Source organism: Talaromyces atroroseus (assembly GCF_001907595.1).
Source record: "Talaromyces atroroseus strain IBT 11181 chromosome Unknown scaffold_15, whole genome shotgun sequence".
In the NCBI taxonomy this organism is placed as follows: Eukaryota; Fungi; Ascomycota; class Eurotiomycetes; order Eurotiales; family Trichocomaceae; genus Talaromyces; species Talaromyces atroroseus.
The window spans coordinates 627,069-646,860 of NW_017971447.1; the positions used below are offsets into that span (position 1 = coordinate 627,069).

General features: G+C 31.4%; 5 protein-coding genes across 5 annotated transcripts, besides 5 other annotated features; 1 reads left to right on the forward strand and 4 right to left on the reverse strand.

Moving 5' to 3' along the window:
• Positions 1-301: 301 nt before the first annotated feature.
• Positions 302-1,357, reverse strand: UA08_08794 (hypothetical protein; the record flags this gene model as incomplete). Its single annotated transcript, XM_020263697.1, has 3 exons — positions 302-1,036; positions 1,110-1,178; positions 1,244-1,357. 3 exons carry the CDS (start codon positions 1,355-1,357, stop codon positions 302-304), a joined length of 918 nt encoding a protein of 305 aa, XP_020116115.1.
• Positions 1,358-1,762: 405 nt separating this feature from the next.
• On the reverse strand, positions 1,763-3,308 carry UA08_08795 (hypothetical protein; the record flags this gene model as incomplete). The annotated part of the gene is made up of 4 exons (XM_020263699.1): positions 1,763-2,169; positions 2,335-2,387; positions 2,447-2,829; positions 3,156-3,308. 4 exons carry the CDS (start codon positions 3,306-3,308, stop codon positions 1,763-1,765), a joined length of 996 nt encoding a protein of 331 aa, XP_020116118.1.
• Positions 3,309-4,210: 902 nt separating this feature from the next.
• On the forward strand, positions 4,211-4,940 carry UA08_08796 (hypothetical protein; the record flags this gene model as incomplete). Its single annotated transcript, XM_020263700.1, has 3 exons — positions 4,211-4,232; positions 4,322-4,524; positions 4,584-4,940. 3 exons carry the CDS (start codon positions 4,211-4,213, stop codon positions 4,938-4,940), a joined length of 582 nt encoding a protein of 193 aa, XP_020116117.1.
• A 1,642-nt stretch (positions 4,941-6,582) lies between these two features.
• UA08_08797 (hypothetical protein) lies at positions 6,583-7,140 on the reverse strand (the record flags this gene model as incomplete). Its single annotated transcript, XM_020263701.1, has 3 exons — positions 6,583-6,833; positions 6,903-6,975; positions 7,045-7,140. The coding sequence occupies 3 exons, from the start codon at positions 7,138-7,140 to the stop codon at positions 6,583-6,585; spliced, it is 420 nt and encodes a 139-aa protein (XP_020116114.1).
• A 2,004-nt stretch (positions 7,141-9,144) lies between these two features.
• On the reverse strand, positions 9,145-10,362 carry UA08_08798 (hypothetical protein; the record flags this gene model as incomplete). Its single annotated transcript, XM_020263702.1, has 2 exons — positions 9,145-9,538; positions 9,689-10,362. 2 exons carry the CDS (start codon positions 10,360-10,362, stop codon positions 9,145-9,147), a joined length of 1,068 nt encoding a protein of 355 aa, XP_020116113.1.
• A 51-nt stretch (positions 10,363-10,413) lies between these two features.
• Positions 10,414-13,957: a repeat region (Identified by RepeatMasker using a combination of RepBase library and repeat library created with RepeatScout).
• Positions 13,946-14,050: a repeat region (Identified by RepeatMasker using a combination of RepBase library and repeat library created with RepeatScout).
• Positions 14,051-14,396: a repeat region (Identified by RepeatMasker using a combination of RepBase library and repeat library created with RepeatScout).
• Positions 14,397-14,750: 354 nt separating this feature from the next.
• Positions 14,751-15,510: a repeat region (Identified by RepeatMasker using a combination of RepBase library and repeat library created with RepeatScout).
• Positions 15,329-19,792: part of a repeat region (Identified by RepeatMasker using a combination of RepBase library and repeat library created with RepeatScout) that runs on past the window's edge.

The following is a 19,792-nucleotide window of genomic DNA, read 5'->3' on the forward strand; positions in this document are numbered from 1 at the left end:
CTGTCCGGATCTCCAGTATAGAACGGAAGTAGGTGGTCGTAAGACTTCTGTAGTGGAGTCAACTGCAAAGCCGAAGGACGTGCCCTAACTTCCGCTTTAGGAAACCAACCAACGGCCAGACAATGTCGTAACTTTCATCAAGTTTCCTCAGCGCGATACCTAGAGTCCCAATAGATATGTTTGGGGAAAAAAGTCTGAAGAATCCACAAATGTCGAAACACTTTGGTTTCAAATAGTCACATGTCGAGATTATTGATCATTGAGTCTAGCAGATGCCGATGCCTAAAATTAACTGATACGTCTACTTCAACCTCGTAACGACAAAATTGAGCGCCTTATCCCCAGGCTCCATCCACCTATTATCCTCAGGATCCCAACCCATCTCCTCAAAGGACAACAATTTGCCCTCTGTCTTCCACGCCGTGCCTGTCTCAGCCCCAACCTGATCCCAGAATTTTGCAAACGACTCTGGCGTGTGTCTCCAATGATGCAATTGCAGTGCTTTATTCCATATCTGCTTGGCTTCAACATTTCCAATCTGATAACCAACTACCAAAGCATCTGGTCCTTTCGTTAAAGCAGCCACTTTTTTTGCAGCTTTTATTTGATCCTCCCAGTCCCATTGGTGAAGCACTGCCGAAATTGAGACAATGTCTGCTGTGCCGCAAAGGGCTTGTAAGGGTGTGGTTTCACCACTACCAGCATCAGGATCTTCGTTGATCGAGAGCATGTCGCCTTCAATAAAATGCGCTTTGAACGTATCCTGGTCACGATAGAGAGCGAAGCCCACGTCCCAGTGACTGACAATGTCGACTCCGTACAGATTCTCCGTGGGCGCACCGTCAAATGCGAGACGGCGTAGATCGCTGCCAAGAAAACAGCCAATATCAATCAGTCTTTCACCACTACCGCCGTTGGAGGTGCCTTTCAGACGTTCGAGAAGTGTGGGATAGGCTGGAAGGGTTGAAATGAATGGCACAAGCCAGACCCCTAGTCCAGTGCAAGGATAGGAGCGAATAGCCCACGCTTGGTCACGCTATAAAAGGGGAAAAGGCCAAGTCAAAAACAATTCTACATAACTGCGTCATTGACAGCGGGATTTCTCTTACCATCTCATGCACATGTTCCGACTGCTTGTCCCGGGGTATTTTACTATACTCCTCTAGCAGCTTTTGCGTCTATACACGAAATTTACCAGCGTTAGCCATGTAATAATCGTGGCATGAACTATATTTTCACTTACTTCTGGGACCAGATATTTGTCAATGTTAGGAGAATACCATGGATAATCGGTTTTTGCCTTGTCAGACTTGGCGTAGCTCGGCTCAGAGAAGGCGGATGTTTTCTCAGACGACATTTCGTAATGACTCTGTGTGCCTGACCGTGTGTGTGAAGCTTTGCGTGAAAGATGAGTCAACAGATAGTAAGAGATGAAAATGAAAATGGCGGCTGAGGAATACAAAGAGGAAGAACTTTAGAATGCGGAAGGACGCAGTTTATAAACAAAGAGCCCAGATAACTATGCGGGCCTGGCGAGCTTTCTAATTGGCTTTGGAACTACGTAGCAAAAACTTTTTTGCTTTTTAAATAGAGCAATTTGTGCTAGCTAGCCAGTCAATAGCGCTAGGGCTGGAGGCGATCTACTTGGGTATGACAAGGTTATCTATTCGCTCCATGTTGAGATTATAGCGATACGATATACGTTGAGCTCATTTTTCTTATTTTACTCCAGTAATAACACTACCACACCGCACTACCGTCGTTACCGACCTACAGCCCCAAAATGGTCTTGAGAGTCTTGACTAATCTCAAAGTCCCGTCCTATGCGTATCAGATTGTTTTCAACTTGATTATCGAACTGGGCCAAACTCTCTGCATGAGCCATAGTATGGTGGCTCATGGTTGTACTGAAATATCCGCTCCCTCCCCCGTTTTTGGACAACTGATAGCTCTCCTGGGACTCTGGTACTAATTCCTCCTCTGAGACGCGGCGCATCCGCGATGGAGGTGACGAGGGTAATGAGTTCAACGACAATTTTGAGCGTGCGCTATTGACGATACTCTCTGGCATCCGTGCCTTCATTAAAGGTCGTAGAGTTGGCAAGCACGCTGCAATAACCCCAATGCTTGCCTCAATATACCCCCACACCATGACATTGCTTTCTTCGCCTAATGAATTCGGTACGTTATCAGCTCACGGGTACTTTACAAATACGTATCAAGAAGAGGGACTGAGGGCTACCTCTTAAATCACGGGCCCCTGTGGTGGTTTCTAAAGAGTCAAAGACATATTAGCTTGGGCTGGTATATACTAATGTAGAAATCGGTCCTCACCATAGAGATCTTGGGCGATAAATACTATTCGAGCAGTAGCTGCAGCCGTAGACCTAAAACCACACTAGTTAGAATAACTTCATTTCCAAGGAGTACGATTTCACATTCGTACATATATCCCAGCATGAAAACAATAAGAAGACCCAATTTTTGCCGCGTCGTCATATGAAGACGCCAGATAATCGGCATCGGAATCGTCAGCACAACGATATCCGTAGCCACATCGGATGTAGCATGACCAAGCTGAATGTACTTGTAAGAGGAGCAGTAAGTAGCTACATCACGGGGACTGCTCCACAATCGACTTGGTATGGTACCACACTGGAACAGAGTAGCAAAGAAGAATGCAACCGTCCAGGCCGACACGATAACCAACGCCAAAAGTGATACTTTTGAGAAAAGGGGCCCGATGAAGATCCGTCTGAAGAGGAACAGAACACTCAGTTTTAGAGCGCCGTACGCCACGATTGATATCATCTGAGAGATATAAGCAAGCTACACAGTAAGTGTCAGCACGGAGACCCTCGAATTCTAGCACATCGATTAGGATCAGGATTGATGACCTCTGCAATCTGGTTCTCATGCGGCGTCACTATGATTGCCCCTGTTACGGGGTTTTGCATTGTGTGTGTTCCAATGGTGCCTTGAGAGGTGACTATAGAAGGTGTCAGGAAAATTTTTCATGCATTGTTGATGAGCCTTCTTTTACCATAGATGATAATAATGGCAAGTGCCCAAACGAGCAACTATATATAGCCGAATGATCAGTTGGCGGTCTTGCGAGTAATCCGCGACAACACAAAATAGTGTCTGACACTTACCAAGGACACGGAAATAGAGATATCATCAACTCCAATAGGCGCCCTCTTCATGCGACGAACGGATAATCGACCGCTAACAGCTAACGTCGAGAATACTAGCAAGATGGCAGCGACAGCATAACAGCCAGCCTGATCCGGAGAAGAAGTAGGCATTTTCTTACCTATTTCAGGGCCTAATAGATAAATAGATAGTCTTGCAAAAATGTTCCTTAACCTATAGCCAAGTGGATTCATATATTCACCGGGCAAATTGATTTTCTTTGTTCTCATTGCCGAAACATTGATATGATTTTGGCCTACAACGCTCGCATGCAAGGGATGACGATCCTGCACAGGTCTTTGTTCTTGAACAGAGGATTCGACTCCTTAGGTTGCACAAACGGTCACTAGACCACGTACAGGACGCCTGTCGTCTTTCAGGCCACCAGCTTCGAGCTACCCACCTTCGCAATAACTTACTACAAGGGCGAATCGAAATCGTCGAAATGCGCTGTCCGCTCGTGTTTGTGGAACAATGTCCGCAATAACAGCCCCCTTCAAGAGGCGATCTACCCGTCACACTGCAGTAGTTGCGACAACATATCACCGCATCATTTTCGGCTGCATAATCTTCAACATGTACATTCATGGCTATGCAGTCCGTATTCAGCTTGAATTACTATGTGGCTGAGGGTTCAGTTTTCTCAATGCCAACTAACTTTGGGGCAACTTATCTACTGCCTCGTACGAAGGCACCAAAGACTGAGATTATACAAAATGGCCTCGTTGTCTCTGCTTTCCTATGAGCAAAAAGATGACCGACTTGCTCTAGTGCAAAACCGGTTACTTTCAATTAAAATTCTTGCTGTGCAACTATGGAAAGAGATAGGCTACTACAGTCTGGAGGGGAAGACGAATCGGAACATCGACCTACCTTGCACGAGGCTCGGCACCATTTCAACCTAAGAGAACGGACTTGTTTAAAAGTGAGGTCCATACTACTGGTACTGCTTGTAATGTCTTGTGCTGTGAATATTATTCAAAGTGCATACATCATTGCGTGGCATATGTCATCCATGCATGATTGGTCTACATGTGGTGAGTGCATGCAACGCATTCCTGACTTGCTAAAGATTCCTCCTGGTGAGCACTAAAGAGTTTTCTAGAACAATTATATCCGGTGATAGACGTCCCTGTTGCGCCCCCGAGTGGATTCGGCTCGTCTGCAAACCAGACTCAAAGAGATGCATTATGGTGGAGCCTCGATACCAGCCGAGGCTTTGTGGCTTTGGACAAGAACCAGCTGAATCTCAAGTCATCAGAGGCTTTTCCATGGGACGAAACCAGGTCTGTCTATCTTGTTAACGCCTTCCATGGTCTGTATTGCCTGGTACGTTAAGTGGCGCCTTCTCGGACAACATCTTTAGTTAACATGACTTATTCTTTCAGCGAGTGATTTACATTTACCTACGCCAACTTCAAAATCAAGAAGATCTACGATATGATTTCAACCATGTCCTCCACTGTCTGGACTCTTTGCGCGCCGATGTTTTGTGTGCTGCTGATGATACGCCTATTGCGGTTGGAAATCAGCCCAATGATGATCCACAGCTGCAGGTACAAACACGAAAATGTAGAGATTGGGGTCATCTAGAAGAGTTTGTGACTATGAACTCCGCGTGTTTCCAAGGTCATGAGCCGGACGAACCAGGTTACCAGACGATTGAAGAGTGGCAGCACTGCCCGAAGGACTCACCTTATTGGGCTACTGTGCAGCAGTACCTTTCAGAATCGGGATCTTCGTAGCCTGTATAAGTATTTAGATCTATTTTAGATCAGCCAGGTTTATATGTTGTGTCAAATGCTTGAATTCGGTAAATACATGTCCAATGCAATACAGTCACTTCGGTGACTTCGCATATAGACACCACGCGCGCAACATTGTCGATCAATCCGCATTCTCTCCGGCATTTTCCGCCCCATATGCATAAAAAAAAACGAAATCTCCTGGCATTCCAGTACAATCACCATCAATCGATTAGGCGTCCAAAGTTAGATACAGCTGGTTCTATGAACAACAATACTGGTACGTGCAATTTTTTTCGTAGATCTCAGCTTGCGAACTCGGCCATGATTGATCATTTACTCTTACTACGTCTAAGAACCAAACCAAACCAATCCATACAAAGTGATACAGTACGTGATTATACAGGTACCGTGCGGTGTACCTGAGCAGTGTACCATGCCAATTCAAGCCGAACAAGAATCTAATCACACCTAACCTATTGACTATTTAGGACACTCACTGGCCTCTCATGTTTTGTAATTTACCTAGCGACGAGATTATATAGGGTTTGATTATTCCACGACTTCCCTGATAGCAAAGTCAAGAGTCCTACGACAATCCATTTCACATATTGTCCCTCCTAAACTGCCCAACCCCTCAAAAGAGCTCAAACGTTACAAGTTCTCAAGAACTTCAGAATTCAGCACTTTACACCAGTCTTATTCTGATATAACACCATCCAGCCCAAGCAACCATGCGCTTCCTACATGCTTTGCTCGCGGTTATTACAGTGACCAACGCTTTCACAATTCCTCGTGGTAGAAAGCCCAAACCTTTTATCAATATAGATTTCTGAAAATGCGAGTTAATGAACTAATATAACTTGGTGGTGTAGATTCAGTGACGGCAAAACCTGGAGCGACTGTTCCTTATATAGGGGAGGCGTTCGAGAATGGATATCCGGAAGAGGACACCGAGAATGGATCGGGTGCATACTATTAAAGACAGTTGATGGTTTGTTTACGTTCTTGATATGATTGACTATGGATGGTGCGAAGAGTTTAGAACTGCATGTTTTTAGGCTAGACGGCTCAGGATATGGTGCAACTTATAAGCAAGAATGAGAGATTGTGATACTGATATAACTGAACTAAACGAAACATTGCAGTAATTATCCTTAGTTAAGAACCAAGGGGCTCCGAAGTATATAGATCTATAACAGAAATCACCATAATAGAGAACAACCGAGAAATCATACCTCATAATCTACCTCAAACACCTTCTCAACTTCTGCCCGATACGTTGATCCCTCCGGACACCAGACAAAGCGCTGTATTTGAGGAAACTCCTGCGGAGTTTGTGTTTCATTAATGTATCGATAGCAAGCTGGATACTGCCTTGCCCAAGCAGACAATTCATCCCAACTACGACACTGGCGGTATTGGCCCTGACCTGTCTCCGGAATAGAGTCATTAGTGGTGACTCGCGGAGTATCATCTGCGTTGCAGATAACGTCTTGACGGAGTGAGTCCAGGCAGTGGATTATGTGCCGAAAATTGCGGGTTTGGGGTAAGTTATTTTTGTACTCCATCAGGGCGATGTATATAGCTCGCTTGAAATAGATTTATGATCAGCTCACCTAAATTTCAGAACGAAGGTTGTCTACTTGGAGAGGTAACATACAACGCAGTGTAGATTATGGTAGCCATGAAGGAGATAGACGCCTTTGCCGTGATCCCACGGAAATCTTTGCGCCAAAGGCAGACCCTTCTCAACAGCGATTTCGTCCGGGAGTGCGATCATACCCTCATCGATGTTGATGGACCGCCACAGCTCGTCACGAAATGTATCATTGCGATCAGTGTACGGATCATGTCCATGAAGCGCTACTGTCACTGTTTGCTGCAAGCTGGCTATTAAAAATATAAGGCATTAGTCAAAGAGAAAGTTGTTGCGTCTGTCAACTTTTTTTTTTCTCATACCAAATAAAGTTGGAATATCAAGAGACGTTTTGCCAGAACCATTACTTGTTGTTGATAGTCTCTTGGATACGGACTAAGTAGTCAAGTTTGAGGCTAGCAAGATGACAACGAAAAACGAGGCATTTAGGAACATCTGTCTTACTCCGACAGTAGATCCAGTATCTGTCACATCTTGCTCCTCCGCCAGTCCCTGCTGCTCATCTTTGGGCAGTCGGTTGTATGCAATGGACGAAAACATTTTGCAACTGGACATATATCGAAATGTTGCTCATGGAGTTGAAAAATGCCACGCTGTTGAGTAAAGAGTAAATATGTGTTCAAGCTATGGATAGAAAAATTGATGGTGTAGGACGAGTATGCATTTTAGCTGTTTCAAATCTGCCTTCTTCTGATTCAAAAACACACTATAAGGCCGACTCGAATGCCTATTTCAATGAATACAACGTGCCTTCCGAGGATGTATATCTGATTTCTTTTCTTTTTTCGTACCCACCTGCATTTAGCTCAACTAAACCCAACGATCAACAAACTAATACGAAAATAATGCAGTACTTGCTTGCGTTGAACTGCAGACGGAAAGTCTGCATCTATTGAACACTTTGCTTTTTGCTTCGTCATACGTTAGCCTGTCATCTCCATCCGCAAGTCGCTCGCCCCCATGCACTGGGAGGGCCTGATGTGATCTTCATAATGGGGCCAAGCCAATATATGCCATGCACCTAATACAATCGACTACGTTCTAGCGTAGGTTTGTCTCCAGTCTTGAGACTCAGAAACTGTCATAAAGTTCCCAATCAGGATCAAGTGACGTAGGCACAGAATCCAGCGCTTCCCAGCAGCGCTTTATTGCAGAATATTGCGATGGCACAATAAAGATGGAGCAGTCGTCTGTCCTGATTACGAACGTCGGAACTCTAAATAGTATTGATGATATTTGGTTCAAAGAGGTTTAGTAGGGCAAGAGCAATCTGCTGGGTAGGTGTCTAGCAATTATATTAGTAGGTGGTATAACAAGATCGATATCTTACATGCCACTTGATCGGGTATTCCATCTTCAATAATGAATGAGGGAGGGCGTAAGCAACTTCCACTCGAAAGCCACCTCTTCATACAAAAGGAGGTTGTCATCATCATCATCATCATCATCATAACCCTAAGGATACCCTATGCGGGATAACAAGATACGGATACTCTGTCTAATGTCGTTCGATAAAGCTTACATGTCGCTGTCTAAGCCAAACACCGAGTACAGCGAACTGTCTGAGAGACGAGACAATATCTGGTTTCACGCCCTTGCCATTGGCCTACTTCAGGCTACCTTGAAAACTCGTGTTTTCCGCCTCATACTTTGATTGAAATCTACTCACCGGATGACTAGACGTCGAGTATATTACTTCATGGTGTGATTCCAAAGAAATACCAGATGGTTCGTTGCTCGATCGCCTAGCGTCGACTGCCTATGAGAAATTGCGCGCAAGGAACAGAACCTTCTGTCAAGAATAACCCGCTGCATCAAGGAAAAAAGAGTTTCATGAATGCTTTGATGACCTTTCATACTCTGGAGTGCTATTTGCTCTACTGAAGTTCGAATGTAAGATAATGAAGGGCCTTCGTGATGCTTAATCACGACTGGAGATGAAACGCTAAGTCGCCATTCCCGCCAGCACACCGAAGATCCTGGATTCATCGCAGTGTTTGATAAAACCTCGAGCCTTTTCGACCGATCTGGGGGAGACTGGACGCTATATGTTGGAACAACCAACTAGACCAAAAAGCAGCGCGCATACTAGATGATCTAGTATGGTAAGATATAGCGAGCAACGAATGCCACGTGGTGTGTAGAGCAGTGAGGAGGACGATGTATCAAGACTATATCGCCCTAAATCGCATCGCCAGCTACATATCTGGTACTTCTTTCTACCCACAGAAACGCGGCTCGACATTCGGTGAGCAAACTATTCTCGATGCCGCAAACGACAGCTGTGCAAAGGTTCCAAGTACCTGGTCAGCAGCACTGATCATCTTCAACAGAGAACTTCTCGACGTTCATCGGAATGTGATCCTAAGCTAGCGGATTGGCCAAGCTGTCGCTTCTTGGATATTTCATAGCCAGAATTTAATCATGCTTCGGTAAAAAGACAGGTAGAGTTCGAAATTAGATTTCTTTGAACATCTTGTGTATCCCGCAGAATAGAGCGAAGAAACCGTCTCCAGGCTGAAGGTGGCATGGTACTGAGATTATCTACAATGTGAGAGGGATATAATAATCCTCCCAACGATCCGACTCAGCATCTCTGAAGGTATTGATAGTACCTTCTACCCCTTCCGGCCCAACAGACCAGACGCCTTCTTCAACCAGCTTGCGCCAGCAATCCAACAAACGCTCCAGCCGCTGAGGGCGGTAGTGGTCACCACCAAAAGGCTTGAATCCATGCTGAAAGAGGTCTGCAACGCTTTCCCTATCAACAAGCCCCCCATCGCTTCTTCGTGCACCTACGCTCCTGCCCCGACCAGCATTGAAGGTGAACGGGAGCAACAGCTGAAATCCCTCCTCGGCCGTGTCAAGACCGTTTCTCTCCACTGCCGCAGTATACAGTCCTGCAGAGACGCGAGACGGTGTGTGCGTGTCGGTGGACCTTGAATAGAAGTCCGCCAATAAAAATGGACTTGTTGTTCTCGTGAGCTAGACAGGACGCTGGTCTCCGCTGTCGGCGGGGAAAAGGCACACTGGCGGTACGGTGTACTGGGAAAGGGGCAATACGGTGAACGGCTGTGCTGCCACAAACCCAGACGAGTCAGCTGGGGGCAAAAGAAGGCCCGGAGCGATGTAGTGGAACCAAGGCCGTCTCGCGTGCGTCAGAAACGAACACGCAAAGGAAGGATCGGGCACCGAAGCGGCGTCCAGGACGGTTGACGCGACCAGCGGCTCTGGATTGTCCGCATCAGTCCCGGAAATGGGGCTGATCAGTGATGGTGGGTTTGACAGCTGCGAGATGCGCGCCTCGATGGCCTGACACAGCCGATCCCACGCGTCGACACAAGTAGTAACCTGGGCTTCGCTATAGGGTCGCCACTCCCAGGGCCCGAGCTTCTCGAAGTCGAATAGAGCTGGCTCTTGATGAGGCGAAGCCACAACTTTTCCGATATGAATAAGGTCGATCCAGTGAGAGAGCAGTGTCTCTAGTGGGTTCCAAACGTCTGGATGATCCTCAACTGGAAACCCGTAGCCCCAGTCATCAAGATGCATGAAGATCGCGACGCGATGAAAGCTTTGGTGGTAGATAACACCCCCACCACTGCCCTCGGCCGATAAGGCCGCAGGGAACAAGCGCACCAGGCTGTCAACCGGCTGGTCTTGAAGATCAGCTACAAATTCCTCAATAAGTGTGTTTGGCGTAGAGAGACCATATGCAAAAATAGAGAGTGGCAACTCGTCAAAACCATCACTAGGAGGTATCATAGCGGTGTCAAGGAAAGCCACAAGCGACGGATCAAGCCTTGGACGAAGAGCCTATCATTAGTTTGTGTTGAACCAAAGGATAGTTTAGGGTTACAGCTAATAAAGTTCTTAGGAACTAGAATATATATAATTAGCTCTATTTATAGTTTAGGGGAAATTAATATTATAATTTATTTTTATTTAAAGCTCTTTTATAGTTATTATTTTCTAGATTTTTTTATATTAATATATTTTTTCTCTCTTTATAAATATCTCACTCTTATAATCTAACTAGATTTTCTATATTAGTAAAAGAATCTAACTTTTTATTCTATCTTTATATTTTTACTTAATAGTAAGTAATTCTTTATATTAAGTATAATTTATATTATACTTATTATAATCTTCTCTAATATCTTTTTTAGAAATATTATATTAGATAACTCTAGTAATAAAATATTAAATAATATCTTTAATATTATAGTATTACTAATAGCTTAAATAAAGTAATTTAGTTCTTTAATAGTATTATTAAAATTTATAATCTTTTTACTAATTTTAGCTTTCTTTATTATATAAAATATTATTACTATTATTTTTATAATATTAGTCACATATAATAATATTATAATTAGAAATATAGATAAAAAAAGTCTTAAAGATTAATATTTTAATATTATATCTATCTTTAGACCTTATTTTAAGAAAAAGAATAGATCTAATATTTTATTATTATTCTAATTTACTTAATTATATTATTTACTATCTCTTTATATCTTTATCTACTATATATATATCTACATGCTAATGTATCTAAATATTAAACTTTATTCTTTTTTATTATTATTAATTATTTATTATTCTTAAAAATACTTTTAAATAAATATTATATAATCTAAAATTAAGATTTCTTTTTATATATTATCTAGAATAGCTAGTATATCTTTAAAATTATATCCTAATTATAAATTATAAATATTTATATTTATTTTACTAAAATAGACCCTAATATTATTAAAGATCTATATTAATTCTTAAAACTAAAAAAACACTATTATCACTTATCTATCATTATATAAACTAACTCTAAAGATAGACTAAGCAGTTTCTTTATTATAATTATATACTATAGCTAAGCCACTAAAATATCTAGTTTATTAATATATTTTCTTATAAAAAAATTTTATAAAATTTAATCTAGCTACTATAAAATACTTAAAGCTAAATATAATATATCTAAATCTAATAGAAGTTTATTTATTATTAAAGCTAAATTATAGATAATTATATATTACTTACTTTATTATTCCAACCTACTAAAAGCTAATTAATTATCTAAGATAATATAATAAGTATAGCCTAAGAGCTTAATAATTCTAATAAATTAAAGCTAGATTATATAAAGGTCTTTAAATATAAATAATAATTAGAGAAATAGATTTTTTATTTTTATCTAATAATTATTTAATAATTAATTTTATCTTAGACCTTTAATTTTATTTTTATATTTTTTACTATACTTTTCTTCTAAAGCTTTATCTAGAAATAATAAATAATAATTAATAATTATACCTCTTTTCTATTATAGCTAATCTATAATAATTAGATCTAGATCTTTACTCTTTTTATCTTTAAATATTAGCATTACCTAGAGATTAATCTAATCACTATTATTATTAGATATTAGGATTATTAACTGCTAAATAATATTTCTAGATCTATAATTAAATTATTAAAGAATTATCTCTATAAGTTTTAAATTAAGATAACTGAGATGCTTTTTATATAAGTATAATAAGATTAGAAAGACTAGATTATTATCTTCTAGAATATAAGTCTATTCTTATTAAAACTGTCTTAATTTATATAGAAAGAAATCTTTTAAATAATAGTAATCTTTAAATAGAAATTTTATTTTTTAAATTTATTCTGATTTAAGGAGAAGATCTTTTAATTTTATTTAAATAGGCTGATAAATAACTAGGATATTATAAAGATAGAAGCCTCTTTTCTTATTAATATTTAGAATTATATCTATATCTATTCTTATTAGAAATAATTTTTTTTATTTTTTCTCTTCTAGATCTAGAATATAGATTAGATCTAATAGATTTTATATAATATAAAAGAATAGTATAAAGCTATAATTTAATATTTTTTAAAAATATTAATAGTACTATTTTTTATTAGATCTAGCCAGTAAGTATAATAAATTAAATTTCTAGAAATCTGCTAGTAGAATATTCTATTTTATATATAAAATCTTTTCCTTTATAATAGCTAGATATTATTTATCCTAGATTACTATAAGATCTATTATTATAATAATATTTTTTACTAGTCTACTCAGTTCTTTCTTCTAGAGATAATCTAGTTAATAACCCAGTACTTAGTCTTAATTATATTTTTTTAATAGTAACTACACTATAAAATTTATTAGAATTATTTTTATATACTTATTTTACTTTATAATTATCTATAGATATCCAGTATTGCTTTATAATTAAAAGACTATTTTATTAAAATAATAATTCAGACTAAATAATAAATTTTTAGTAAATAGATCTATATTTATATATAGTGCTAGATTATAATTAAGATTATAATTAAAAAGTTTAAGACTTTTATATTATAATTTATCAAGAGTTCCTTTAATAATAAGAATAATAACTAGACTAAGGACTATAATAATAATATAACTACTATTTTTTACTATTAAATTATATATATGCCATATATTAGTAATTAAATATATAAAAGCATTATTAATTTTTAAATTAGTCTTACTGATGCTAATCTCTAAAAATTCTAGCAAGTTAGAAAAGCTTAATATTAATTAATCTAATAGTCCTTTTTATATATTATCCCTAATTTTTCTAAGAGATTATAATCTAGCCTATTACTTATCTTGTTTTTCCACAAACTAGGACCTATTATAAAATAGAAATAAGATAAGAGCTTTACTAAATAAATTTAAAGCTAGATAGTAGAGTTAATCCTTATCTAATAATTCTATTATTATTAAGAGCCTTAATCTATATAAAGCTAGTAGATAATAAAATAAGTATAGTCTATCCTAAAATAGATATATATATAAGAGTATAATATTAATCTATCTATTAATATTAAACATTTAAATATATTTTTAAGAATTTAAATAAAATAATTATAATACTTTAGATAAATAAAAATAAAAATCTATTCTATCTTCTATCCTGTTAATTATTAGATATATAAATTATAATAATAATTTTTTCACTAGTCATTCTTAAATAGAATATACTTTATTAATATTAAAATATTAGGATTAAGGCTATTCTATAAGATTAAAACTATAAATTAATATATCTAAAATCCAGTTCTCTTATTCTAGTAAGTATTAAGTAAACTATATATCTAAATTTTTATATCTTTCTTCTTTAACTATAGCTTATCTAATAGCTTAATCAAGTCATTTTTAATAAATATTATCTTATCTTAACTATTATAATATACTAGAAATAGATAGCCCTAGTTCTAATCCTATAAAAGATTTAATATCTTATAGTTTTTCTAATAAGTATACTACTACTAATAATAAAGAAAAAATTCTAATATATTATATTTCTCTTCTATCTGTCAGAGAATCAGAACGTCACAGCCAATGGATCAGGTTAGTCACTACGGGACTAATGCACACCGGAATAAAGGATTACCCATGAAGCCTTAGGGTTAGGGCAACAGAGCCAGCAGAGCTATTACTATATTAACTATATTAGTCAGAATAGAATGAATAGAGTTATTATTATATTAGTTATAATAGAAGAAAGCTATATAAGAATACTTATTTATTATATATTTAATTTTCTTCTATCATCTTGAATTAACTAAGATAACTTAAATATATAATTTTTTATTAATTAAGATATTCTATTTTACTTTAAGATTTTATTTGTTTTATTATAACTTTTATATATTAAAAGCCTATTAACTTCGCCTATTAATAGCTATCCTAATTATACTTAATAATAATTTAATTAAAGTTTCTAATAATTTAAGACCCCTAATATAAAAGATAAAGTCTTTATTTAAATATTTAAAATAATAAATAATAATAATCCATCTGCTTTAAGATAATAATTATAATAAGTAATTTAAGCTACAGCAAAATAGTAATAATATATAATAATAATATACTATAATAAAGATAATAAAATATTAGTTTATTATACTATTTTTAAAAAATAGTTTAATTAGATAGTTGAATATATATAGTAACTTAAAAATAAGTTAAGGGTTAAGGATAATTAAGTAAATTAGCTTAAGAGATATACTAAATAACTTAAATAAAAAGAAGTTAAATAAAAAGATTATATTAAATAATTAAAAGTATAAATAATATTAAGTTTACTACTAGTTACTAATAAAGTTAAACTATTAAAATCAATAAAATTTAATAGAATATATTTTAAACTTAAGTTATTTCTGATAAATATAAGTATATATATAAAAGCTAATAAGATTAAATAAGATTATAATAAAATAATTTTTATTATAATTTGTCTTATTAATAATGTAGCTAATTAGATATAGTTAATAATAGATAACTTTTATAATTTAGTATAAAAAGACTGGAATGTAATTACTATTAAGATATTTATAAGTTATATTAGCTTTAAGGAACAACTTATGTAGTTATTTAAAAATATTAATAAAATGTGTATTATTGAATAAAAATTAAGATATTTATAATAAATTAGATTAGCTTAGAAACTAGTAATAGAATTTTAAAAGATAATAGTACTATTAAAATATAATAATAGAGTATAGATTATTATATTTAAAAATATATTAAAAGAAGAAGTCTAAATGGAATTAATTAAAATGAATTAATTAATAGATATTGATGACTTTATTAAGATGGCTGTTATAATTAATAATAAGCTATTTGAGATTAAATAGAAGAAATAAGAGTTTTAGTAATGGAAAAAATATAGAGGATTTCTATAGTTTAGAATGAATTAAGTAACATAATAAAATCCATTATAAGATTGTAATAGAGATATAGTTATATAGCTGAATATAATTTTATTTAAAGAAGAAAAGAATAAGCTAAGAAAAAATAAAGCTTATTTTAATTATGAAAAACTAGATTATTTTATAAATAAATATTAAAAGTTAAAAAAGAATTAGAAATTAGCTATTTTAGATTTAAAAGAGTAAATTATAATTATAATTTTACTAGTTTTAATTAATATTAATAAAATTGATAGAATAACTGATGATAAGATTAATTTTAATAAAGAATTAAAATAATTAGTTGAAAATAAAGAATAATAATTAGAATAAATAATAAATTATAAAAGAATCTAAGTAGAATAGATAAGATAAGTAGATAAAGAAAATATGTTAATATAGTTAAAAAGAATGCTTGATGATTTAAGTAAAAATAAAATATAATATTAAAGTATATGAGAAGAAAAATAATAAAGATTTAGTTTTAAGAAAAGTGTTAAATAGATAAAATAAGTAAGTATTGATATGAGAATAGGATGCTAATCTTATAATTATAGGGAATAAATTGATTGGATAAACTGTATTTATAAATTATTTAGAAAAGAAGATTATCTTAGTGAAGAAGAGATAAAAAGAAAATTTAGTATAAAAGATATTAAAAAAGATTTCTTTTTAGAAAAATTGCTTTATACTTAATTAATATTATAAAATAATGGATTAAGGATAATAATCTATAAAGATTTATATTAAGAATTAATAGAAAATCTTATTAAGGATAAAGAGAAAATAGAAGTATAAAAAAATATTAAAAACTTTTAGAGAGATAATTTATGTAGTTATATATTTATTAATATAATCTATTAGGAAGAGTCTTAATAGAAATAAAAGAATTATATTAGAAAATATAAGAAATGCAATAAATAAATATATTATATATATTAAAAGTATAGATAAATATATTTATCTTTAGCAGTAATATATAAGTATATTTTATATAAAAGAGGAATATATTTTTATAATAGATAAAATAGATATATAAGGAATTATTTTTATTATTATTATCTATCTATTAAAGAAAATCTATATTATGAAGTTTACTAAATAATATATTATAATAATTTATATAAAATTTATATTAGATTAAAGGTAATATTAGAATAATTTTTAAATACTTTATTTATTATTCTAGAATTAAAATTAGAATATCTATAAGAGTGGTTAGAATACTAATATATTTATAAAGAACCAGTATATTCCTATTATGATAATCTTATAATAATAGAATGCTAGATAAAAGGATTATATAAATAATATATAATTAGTATAAAGAAATTTTTCAAATAGAGATAAAAATTCTAAGAAAGATATATAATTATAATAGAATTTATTATAATAATTATGGAACTAAAAGCAGTTAGTTAAATAGTTATAATATTAGTAAAAATCAATAAAAAAAATACAAGAATCTTGTTAGATTTAGAAGCAGTTTATAACTATATTAAAGAAGAATTTATAAAAGAAGTTAAAATATCTATTATATAAATAAATAAATAAGTAATAATTATTTTAATTAGTAGAGAAATAATTAGCTAAAACTATAAGAAATAAGCACTAAATATTATTATAAGATTAAAATAATATATTATAATAATTATATTTAATATTGTATTAGTATTAAGAGAATATTATAATATTATATTTAGAATAATATAATTATAGATATAAAATTCAATAATTAACTAGATAAATAGAATAATAGTAATTAATAATATAATATTATAAATAAGAATTATTAAGAAGAGAATTAAAGAAATTATATAGCTATATAAGAAATTAGGGCAAAGTCTTAGTATGTTATTAAATACTAAAGAATTAGGATAAAAGGTAAATAAATAAAAATAAAAAATAATATTTACTAAAGATATTATATATATTAATAATAAAAATAAAACATAGAAAGAGAAGCTATAAAATAATTAAAAGAATCTAAATAATAAAAATAAAATAAAAATTAAAAATAATAAAATAAAAGAAATTAAGATAATCTAATAAGTATAAATAATTAATAAAATAAAGATTACTGAAAAAATATAAAAAATAAAATTAAAATTGAAAGAATTATATAAAAAAAAACTTATAGAAGTGTTAGTAAAGTTATCTAAAAAGTATTACAAGTTTATTGAATTATTTGTAAAAAAAGAATAATAATTATTAATATATAATAAAGAATTTGAAGTATAAATTAAATTAAAAGAAGAATTTATACTATTATTAGTTAAGTAATATCATAAGTTAAGAGATAAATTAAAACTTAAGAATAAATTTACTAATAAATTTTATAAAATAATATATATATAATTAGAATATAGAAAAGTATTAGTATAATTAATATTTATTAATAAAAAAGATATAATTAAATAAATAATTATTAACTATTAAGCACTAAATAATAAAATAGTGAATAATATAAATAAGATATCTTATTAGAAATAAAAAAGAGATTTTTTGCAAGAAGCAAAGATCATAATAGTTTTTAATATTTAATAAAGTTATTATAATCTATAAATAGTTAAAGATAATATTTAAAAAATAGCTTTTCTTATAAATAAAGGACTGTTTGAATAAGTAGTTATATTAATAGATTTAAAAAATCTATTAATATAATTTGCATAATATATAATATATATTTTATAAAAATATTTAAATAAATTTATTGTAGTTTACTTTAATAATATTATTGTATACTCATAAAACTTAAAAGAATATAAAGAATATATATAATTAGTTATAATAACATTTATAAATAAAGGATTAATATTTAAGATTAAAAAGTGTAAATTTAATACTATAATTATTAATTACTTAGAAATAGTTTATATACTAGAAGGATTAAAGATCTAATTTAAAAAGAAAAATGTAATACTTAATTAGCTTATCTTAACAAATATTAATAAAATATAGTAATTTTTAGGTGTAATAAGATATATTAGAAGATACTTAAAGAACTATATAGAAATAATATAATTAATTATAGAATTACTATAAAAAGATTAAGAATTTAATTAGATAGAATAATAATAATAAGTATTTAAGAAAATTAAGAAATTAATTAGAGAAATATTAATTCTTATACTTTATAATCTAAAAAAATTAAATATAATTTAACTAAATATATCAGAATATATATTAGAGATTGTTTTAGAATAATTAGAAAATAATAGATAATTATGATCTATTATTTTTTATTCTAGACAATTTATTACTATAAAAAGAAACTATAATATTTATGACTAAGAGCTACTTATAATAGTTAAAGTATTTAAGCAATAAAAATACTACTTATAAGGAATTAAAAAAGAAATAATTATAAAAAGTAATTATTATAATCTAAAATATTTTATAATAATGAAAAAGCTTACTAATAGATAAATTAAATAGTTAGAATATTTATTAAGATTTAAGTTTTAAATTAAATATATTAAAAAAAAAAATATTATTGTTAATATATTAAATGAAAGAGTAGATTATATAATTAAAATATAATAGCTATAAATAAATATATTAATAGAAGATAAAGATAGAATTTATTATAATAATAAGGTAATACTAGTGATAATAGTTATAATAGAAAGTAGAGATTTCTATAAAAAGATAGTAGAAGCTATTAGAAATAATAAAATACTATAGATAGTACTATATAATAATAAAGTAGTAATTAAAAATAGATTAGCCATTTTGAAAAGAATTAATATTAATATTATTTTTAATAATTATAGAAGTTATTTAAATAAATTATAATTTGCTAATTAAAGAATATTATAGAATTAATTATATAATAGAAAAGATATAATAAATATATTATTTCTTAAGAATAAGAAAATTAATTGAAGATTATATTAAAAAATATAATAGTTATAATTATAATAAATTAATTAATTACTAATTTTATAGAAGAATATAAATTCTAGAAATACTAATAAAAGTATAACAGAAGATTATAATAGATTTTATATAAGACTTACTAAAGTTAAAAGATCTTATTTTAGAAATTATGTATACTGAAGCTATTATTATAATAAATAAACTTATAAAATATATTATTCTAAAGCTAATATTAAAGAATTTAATAGTATAATAATATATAATATTAATATTATAAGAAATATTCATGATATTTAGATTACTAAGTGAAATTATATTTAATAAAGATAAGCTATTTATATCTAAATTTTAGTAGATAATTATAAAAAATTATAAAATAAAATATAATTTATTAATTATATATTATTAATAAACTAATAACTAGACTAAAAGAATAATTCAAGTAGTTAAATAATATCTAAGATATTACTTAGATTAAAATCAAGATAATTAGATAAAGTTACTACTAATTATTTAGTTTATAATAAATAATACTATAAATATATTAATAGAATAAATATCACATTTTATTAAT